Source organism: Sinocyclocheilus grahami, unplaced genomic scaffold (genome assembly GCF_001515645.1).
Source record: "Sinocyclocheilus grahami isolate Dianchi unplaced genomic scaffold, SAMN03320097.WGS_v1.1 scaffold1742.1, whole genome shotgun sequence".
Lineage (NCBI taxonomy): Eukaryota > Metazoa > Chordata > Actinopteri > Cypriniformes > Cyprinidae > Sinocyclocheilus > Sinocyclocheilus grahami.
In genome coordinates, this window is record NW_015506921.1 from 68,841 (window position 1) to 78,358 (window position 9,518).

Sequence of the window (9,518 nt, forward strand, 5' to 3'; positions counted from 1 at the left end):
AAGCAATTGTCTGGTGTCAGATAATTTTGTGTCAACTCTATTGCCAAAAGATCCTTGCTTGCTACCTAGCTCGTAGCTTACGCATAATAATTACCTCTCTTTCAAGAGCTGACAAATTATCATAATTGTATTTCACCCGTGGCCAGGGAGAATACAAAAATTACATATTCAATTGGTAATATACACTGACATCAACTTCTCGCTGGCCGAGTAGCTGATAAAAGTATAAACTATTGAAAGTCAAAGTCAGTTCGGATCAGGTGGACCTCGAATTCTCAGATCGAGTTCTTTTAAAACCTGAGCTAGAAATAAACCTGAATGAATTAATAATGATTAATTCCCTTACCACTAAGTAAATTATTACAGTTGGTTGGTTGGTTGGTTGGTTGGTTGACTGGTTGGATGATTGGTTGGTTGATTGGATGATTGATTGATTAAATCGAATCCATTACATTACACATTTTAGGTAATGTAATTGGACTACTTTTTGATTACTTTTGGATTACTTTTGACCTAATTCATTTATCATATTGATTTAAATAGGATAAACTTGTACCATATTGATATAAAAAATACAAAGGGAAAGAAAATATATTCCATTTGTTGTTATTAACAATATGAAGTGCACTAAACATTACATTGTGTCATGGTTTCCCAAACTGGGAAAAAATAAAAAAATGTAAAATGAACATAAATCATTTTTAAATAACAACAATCAAAATAAAATAAAATAAAATGCCATCAACACTGGAAGCATTTCTGAATGTTTATAAGTGGCAGGCTATTTTAGAAAGGTACATTTAAAAGATGAAAAAGAAGAATTTTTGAGTAATTTATATGAATAATTTATTGCTATTGTGTGAATAATATGTAATCATTTAATCAATTAAAAAGTAACTGTAGTCTCATTCCGAGTACTTTAAAATGCACTGTAATGTAATTAGAAGTACTTAATATTGTACGTAATCCAGATTACATATAATCAGTTACTACCCAGTACTAGTCACACTTAAACAATAAGGTTCACAAATGTGCATAATAAATACTTTATCATAGATAAAACATGTTAGTAAAGAGCCCACAAACATCACTAACACACAAGCATTTGCAAATAAAATTAAAACTGTATGAAGCTGTATAAAAAAAATTTATAATGGGCAATGGCTGGATCTTCCATCGGTACAATGATCCAAAACAAACATCAAAATCAACGCAAAAATGGGTCACTGAGCACAAAATGGCAATTCCAGTCCCCTGACCTGAACCCTATAGAAAATGAGTGGAGTGAGCTGAAGAAGAGGGACACCAACATGGACCTCTGAATTTGAATGATCTGGAAAGGTTTTGTTTCTAATCTCTTGCCAGGTGTTCTCCAATCTCATCAGGCATTATAAGAGAAGACTTAGAGCTGTTATCTTAGCAAATGGAGGTTGCAAAAAGTATATTGAATAAACATGTATTGGAGAAAAAGATCCGCTCTGTCCACGCTGGTGTCCCTCAGGGTTCAATTTTGGGTTCTTTGACTTTTTTGTAATTACACTTACAGATATAAGTGCAGCTTTTTAATTAATTAACAAGGTGAAGATATCCAGGAACACAGGAGAAAATCCAATCCCAAATAAACAACAGTTTAACATAGATACATCAAGACAGGATCAGACAAAGGACTAAGGAAAAGAAGTGCTATATATACAAAAGGGATACCAAGGGGATAAACAAGAAACAGGTGTGCACAATCAAAAACCTGGAAACATAAGTAGAAGGACCACTTCAACATTATGGCTGCCATCAAAGGGCCGGTTGTAACTGTAAGACTGTACAAATGTTACTAACATATTATTAAATAACTGTCTCTTTATTTTGTTATTACTTATTTAAGTTACAAATATTGCATGCATTTGCATAGATGTAATATATGTAATTGCTCTGTTATTTTAACATAAATCCTTTTAATTTATCAGGTTAAGCAATCCAAATTACTCTATAAATCAAAGTAAATAATAAAGACAAGTATCACCAAACACAAGTCATTATATTAACTTTGTTAAAAACATTTTTGTTGCATTTATGGCACAACAAATAATTGTGAGCTGCTAAGAACATGTGATAGATATGGCATGAGTCCGGTCTCATGAAAATGTGTATCAATAGCACGATTTATTGTTTCTATTTGGCATGCGATTTATATGCAGAAATTTACTTTGGTATTTACTTTGGTACTACTCATATACGCACATGTTTGGTGTGCATATGATACGCAATCAATTCTTGTAGTAGAAAAAAAAGAAGTGGTGGTACTCAACCCCACTCCCCCACCCAAAAATAAATAAATACAAACTAAAGTACTAAAAAAGTACTTTTTAATTTTCATAATTCGCAATGAATGTATATAGTGCCACAATAAATAAATAAATTAATTAATTAATAATTGTTTGCTATTCAATTCACGTTTATTTGTATAGCACTTTTCATGATACACTATTGCGAAGCATCTTCACAGATAATGAACATTTCTACATTACATTTAGTAGTTTACAGCATTGCACAAGTCAATCTGCGATAACGAACAGGAACACATGGGGACGTCAAAAGACCACTAAACGAGCTACCTTGACCTGACTGATCCAGATTTACTAAACCACTACTGCGTAAACTAAAACACCTTCAGCCAGCATCCAGTATAAAACACTCGTGCTTTTAATAGATTTTTTTTTACTGACATCTGTACGTGAGTACTATTATCTCCGCTATCTCTGATGACATCGGCCGTGTTTTCTCTGCATTAGCGCTGTTTTAAACTTACTGTTTGAATGCATTCGCTTACTGGATTTTTAGACTTTCCAGGACTTTACCGGTTGATCTGATCACAAAAAAAACTGCTTCTTTTCATTTTTATAATGTATTGTTTTCGTTAAAATTTACAGATTTAAATTAGTAATTGTTATTGTATTACTCTACGCTAGGGTGACCACCTGGCTATTGCAGGACAGTAGATGTGATTTTACGTTAAATGAAAGGAGAATATCGTGTTTTTACGGTGGTGCTCGAGCACTTGATGAAGTCCGCTTTATTCCTTTGAGCCTTCCACGCAGTCACCATCAACGGAAACCCCACACACCTAATCCTAACTATTGCGTATCATATGCACACCAAAGTCCATTTCTGTGTATAAATAGAACGCCAAATAGAAACAGAACCTTGTGGTATTGGTACGCACTTTCATAATTTACGATATAAAACTGCATAGATTTTTATTTTAAGACAATCATACGCGCTCGCCCGCGGGCCTTGAGTTTGACACATGTGCAATAACATAACTGGGGTGGGGGGGAATAGAAGATTGGCCTCCAGACATAAGTTTCATTTTTATAATGTATTGTTTTCGTTAAAATTTACTGATTTAAATTAGTAATTGTTATTGTATTACTCTACGCTAGGGTGACCACCTGGCTATTGCAGGACAGTAGATGTGATTTTACGTTAAATGAAAGGAGAATATCGTGTTTTTACGGTGGTGCTCGAGCACTTGATGAAGTCCGCTTTATTCCTTTGAGCCTTCCACGCAGTCACCATCAACGGAAACCCCACACACCTAATCCTAACTATTGCGTATCATATGCACACCAAAGTCCATTTCTGCGTATAAATAGAACGCCAAATAGAAACAGAACCTTGTGGTATTGGTACGCACTTTCATAATTTACGATATAAAACTGCATAGATTTTTATTTTAAGACAATCATACGCGCTCGCCCGCGGGCCTTGAGTTTGACACATGTGCAATAACATAACTGGGGTGGGGGGGAATAGAAGATTGGCCTCCAGACATAAGCTTTGATAAACAGGTTTGTCAGGGAGCCTTTTTCATTTCCATAGAAATCTAGTGTCTAAGAGCTGAGCAATTCATCAGATTTCTCTGCAGATTTCTTAGGACAGTCTTACTGAATCAAAACAGGAACTAAATTATATTTTATCTCCAGGAGAGGAAGCTACAGTATCTACATCTATCTATCTATCTATCTATCTATCTATCTATCTATCTATCTATCATCTATCTATCTATCCTCCACCTAGGATCCCTCACATTGTCACTCTGCCATGACTGGCAAGAACCAGGTCTGCTGCATGTTTATATCCAAAAACTGTCAACACAAATAAGCAAACCTATGACTGTATTCAGAACATAAATCCAGGAGAGGAAGCTACAGTATCTACATCTATCTATCTATCTATCAATCATCTATCTATCTATCCTCCACCTAGGATCCCTCACGTTGTCACTCTGCCATGACTGGCAAGAACCAGGTCTGCTGCATGTTTATATCCAAAAACTGTCAACACAAATAAGCAAACCTATGACTGTATTCAGAACATAAATACACTTCTCAGCCATAAACTGGATAGGCCTTTTGCTTTGTTGATGAAGTCTAGATAGTGTGATGTAAAATCAATGTTATGTGGAGAATAAAAGCTGACAGTCGGTTATATTTGCTAATAGTTGTCAACACAGTCGTTTTCAAGGCATATCAAACATGAAATGGGGTTGAAAACCATGAACTATTCACCTGTTATGGGAGTTAAAATGTCATGTTTATGCATCTGTGATGGGGTAGCAAAGACAGCCATATTTGTTAACCCATACAGTAGCTTCATACATGTGAATGGTTTTATTTACACTTGGTGCTTGAAGTCCCTGCCTCCTTGCCTTTTTTGCTTATTTTCTTCTCTTTTTTCCTCTCTCTCTCTCTCTCTCTCTCTCTCTCTCTCTCTCTCTCTCTCTCTCTCTCTCTTTCAGGGAAGTGTAAGCCCTGTTAGAAACCACAGAGAAAGGCGACTGAAGACATGGCCATCTAACAAACTGACAGATGGATAGATGGAAGGATGGATGGATGAGAGACACATTCAGGGTCTGCTGCTGAAGATGTAACTGTGATTGTGCTAAAAGGGGACAATCTTTGCCCCCTTCCTCCCTTCAGCCCGATAGCATGCATTGACCTCTCATCGCTCTGGTATGAAACTCTCCGACTGCAGAATGATTTTCCTCCTTCCTGAAGACATTCAAGGTGCAATGGCACTTGTGGCACTCTTGTTTTGACACTGTCACATAATTACACACTCAACATTCTCCCTTCATACTAAATAATAATAATAAAAATAAAAAACTCTGCAGACACTCGCAATAATGTGCAGGTAATACTTTTCCAGCAATTCCTAGCAGCCATGTCACTTTTACCCTGAAAAGAAGCAGCAAGCAACACTAAACTAAATTTAAAGCCATCCTTTGCCATAACAGCTTGAGTCGATTTTTGAAGGAATACAAGTGTGTAGCGAGATGAACCATTCTACATTAAGTATTATTATTATTATTACTATTCATAAGTTACACTTGGTCTTGTAATTGTCCAAACCATTACAGATCCTCCAGTGTGCTGAGACATGCATGATGGTTATGAGGTACACAATGGATTTTAGGGTCCGATACGGTACTTTTTGGAATTTAGTAACAACTCGGTCAGGTGTCGATTTTGTCCATCTGTGCCTAGGGGAATTTTTATTTGCACTATATTTGAAAGTGCATGCACTTACTGTACAGTTTACTTACACAACAAACTACTGAATAAAATAACGTAACTACGAGTTTAGGTTTAGTTTAAGGTTAGTACCTAGTTATTACACAGTTATTACAATTACTTTGTATGTAAATGCATAACAGGAAGTGCTGGATTTTCCTCTTTCCTTTTGCAGTTTAAGCAGCTGATGCACCTGCAATTTGTTTAGCCTCCTTTACCTCTATCTCTATTGCTTACAAATACTGCTAACTGACAGTCGGCCTAATGTGACTCATCTTTGCAACGGCATTTATAGTTGCGGTTTATTTATTGTGGCGTTTCCATTATTTGGTCCACTTCCTCTACACAACCGCAAACAGTTCTAGTCTTTCCAGACACTGGAGTCCACCTGGGGCAAAGAATGCGTGCTATCTTCAGACAGTTGCTGTTTTCTTGAATCATTTTGTCCCGCTCTTTTCACTTCATTGAACTGATGGGGGTCTTTCAGGAGAGAGTTCCTTTAGAACTCTCTGCCGTTTTGGACAAAGGCAGCCCTCCTGCGGAAAACTATGATTGTGAACAGTATGTGTCTCAAATGCACTGACTTATTTACACACTTGTAAAACAACACACTGACACACTCTCACTCCTACAGATATGCCCTTTTCAAGGGTCCATTAGCAGATTCAGTGCTGCTGTGCATTGTTTTGTTTTGTTTTTTGCCATTGATAAATTGTTCTTCTTATATAAGGTGCAATTATAATTGAAGATGATTTATTTGTTGGCCTCCATCAAAGCATATTATAAAATGTATATTTAAAAACATCGTCATCCAAGCCAGCTTTGGCAGAAACCAGCATCTGAAGAGGGTTTCCTGGCAACAGTCCACCTGCTGGGAAATGAATTCATTTATTTATGCTGTTTTTAGACTATCACGTTTGGTTTTTATTTATAAATGGGCTTGAAATGATGTTCAGTTCTCAGCTTATGATCAGGTACATTGACTGCCCTCTTTGCATTTAAATGCTCAAGTACATTATCACTTAATAATAAACTTTTTAATAAGAGCAAATTAATCCAATTCACAAACAACTGTGAAATTTCCAGTTTAGACAAGTAAATGCTCATTTGGAGGCTCGTCATCTGGGGGTAACTGGGTCCTGTGACAATGGGGATCCACCCATGAAAACTGTCCCTGGCCAAATGCATGCAATTTTATGTGCTGTGCATACATGTGTAACTATGGGTTATTTATAATCTGCATAAGCATACTGTTTGACTTTTCTGTTTTGTTTTTGTGGACTGCATGGCCTCTCATGCACACATACTGTACACTGATTGACAGGTTCTCTGACCTGCTTATCTTTACATTATGCAGTATGAGAGAGAGCGAGAGAGAGAGAGAGAGAAATGAATTGCTAAAGCAATAGTTGCTGAGCTTTGAGCCTGTCACTATAAAGCAAATGAAGAGATGAGATAACATGATGAAAGCACAACATTATATATATACTAATATCTCCATATAACATATGACACTGATGTCTCCATATGATGTTTGACTTTTATGTAGTTTATTATTGATTTTTATCCCCTTTTGTGCCAAGAGTTTTATTTTGTCATTTAATATTTTTTTATTATTTTTCCTTTTCTGAGTGAGCTGCATTTTAAAGTTTGTTTTTTGTTTTTGTCACAATAAAATCAATTTTAATATGTCTATGTAATATGTTGTCAAATGTTAATTATATTAAAGCCTTTTTGGTATTCAAAGCATGTAGACTGTTCTTGTAAATGCTGCTGCAGTGTCTAAAGATTTCATTTATTTTAACATGATTTTATTTCTCTCTCTCTTTTTAAATTCTTCAGAAACTTTTGTGCATGAAACACTACATTACCATAAACCCAATCAACAGTCAGCTACCACATCAATTTATGACTCCTTGCATATGTTTTATGATTTAGGGATTTAGCCTTTTTTCTTCTTCTTGTGATGACAACCAGGATATTATTTTGTTTTTCTTTTTTTTTCAAAACCATGCCAAAATTAGCTCGGCCCTGCTCCAACAGCCGACTGTCACATGCCATGTGATTCACTCTGTGTTCTGACGTCGCAAAAGCAGAGAAAGTAACTAGAGGGAGAGAGAGAGAAGGGTAAATAAATAGAAAATCACACATGCAGAATCACGGCAGACTCTTGTGCTTCAAATGCCAAGCTGTCATTCAATAAACATGACAGCAGAATCCAGCTCAGTCCAGATCCACTCTAGACTACGGCTAAATGTTCCCTCATCCATTACCCTGCCACGGTTCAATCACATGTGTGGGTATCCATGTGGACATGTGTGCGTCCATGGGAAGTTATAGACAAGTGCATTGAAATATTAACCAAACTAGTGCTTTCCAACCAGAGGTATATGCACCCCAAGGGGGTATTTAGGCCCATTCCAGGGGTACTTGGAAATGTTTCAGTTTTTTGTTGGCTCTAAGACTGCAACATCTCAGGTGTCTCATTAAAGAGAGACGAAACTAGTTGGTGAGTTTGATTCTCATCCACAGTATCGGCTCTACATTATTATAATAATGGCCACTTCAATAATAATAATGGTAATTTTAAATGAAATCCATTATAATATGATGTAATAGGAGCACGTTTCAGGTTTTTTTTTTTTATTAAAGGGGGCATCAGTTACTGCCATCAGTGTACAAACGGTATCACCAAACTAGACAAATATTTTACAGTTAAAGGCTTCTCATTTGATGTGCCATTATGCATATTGATGTTGAGGATGATATGCAGAATCAATTCAATATGTGGTTACGCCAAACTGTAGCCATCAACACTTTGAATGCTCATGGATAAAATTATTTCCAATCTGCCTTAAGCTTCTTATGACCATCTTCCATTTTTAGGCATTCAAAGGAGCAACACTCAATCTGATCATGAGCTGTGAGCAGCGACACATCCTCATGTGTCCTGCTGACCGATATTGAAGATACATGACTGAGCTGTTGTAGTCAGCACCATATAAATGTCCATGCACCATCCATCCACCCACTCATCCCAGCGTCTCGGGCCACAGGCAGGGGCACCTTGTATGGATGGCCAGTTGTCAATACATCATAAATGTGATTTTTAAATGAGAGAACTCATATCATCTGCAAATGGAACTGGGGAAAAATGGAAAACTGGAAAAATCTGTAAATGATGACAGAATTTGTATTTATTTTCTATTCCATTCAAAACAACAGGCCTCCCCTATAGTTAAAATGTCTAGGCTAGCAATATTGTAATGTAAATATTGCTGGCGGTTAAGATATATTTTTTATTTCATTTGTTTATTTTTAATTAATACATGAATTTATTGTTTTAATGAATTAATTTGTTATGTAATTGTATTTTTTATTTTATTTATTTATTTTTCTAAATTAATACATGTAAATGTAGTTCCTTTTTTAATATAAATTACTGCTTTCTAATATAAACCTCTATGAAACTGTCTTTACATTCTCGTTTGTTTTATTCTAGATGGAAAGCCATGTTCTAGTTAAAATCCTCTTGAGTTTCAGCTAAAAATTTTACGAAGATCACTTAAAAATTATTTTAGCTTCACTGTTTTAAACTGCAGAGGAATCTATCTATCATCTATCTATCTATATATATATCATATATCTATCTATCTATCTATCTATCATCTATCTAGCTATCTAGCTATCTATTTATCTATCTATCTATCATCTATCTATCTGTCCGTCTGTCTGTCTATCTATCAATCTAACATAGACATGTTACACATCATAGACATCATTATGCTAATATAAGGCATGTACAAAAGTATAACACCATTAATAACAAATTAATCTCTTTCAATTCAGGAACTTCAATGCGTCAGTAGATGATGCTGTGGGAACTCCCTACAAAATCAAGTCAGTTCACTGGCAGATGATGCAATGCACCGTGTGACACAGCCATGC

The 9,518-nt window shown here is 35.8% G+C and overlaps 1 protein-coding gene across 1 annotated transcript in view; it reads left to right on the forward strand.

The window, feature by feature from the left end:
• LOC107572386 (gamma-aminobutyric acid receptor subunit alpha-6-like) overlaps positions 1 to 7,149 on the forward strand; it is a 37,346-nt gene extending 30,197 nt beyond the window's left edge. Inside the window, exon 10 of the mRNA XM_016258824.1 lies at positions 4,796 to 7,149. Within this exon, the coding sequence (XP_016114310.1) occupies positions 4,796 to 4,805 (10 nt within the window). The 3' untranslated portion in view covers positions 4,806 to 7,149. The remainder of the gene's footprint in view (positions 1 to 4,795) is intronic.
• Positions 7,150 to 9,518: the final 2,369 nt, after the last annotated feature.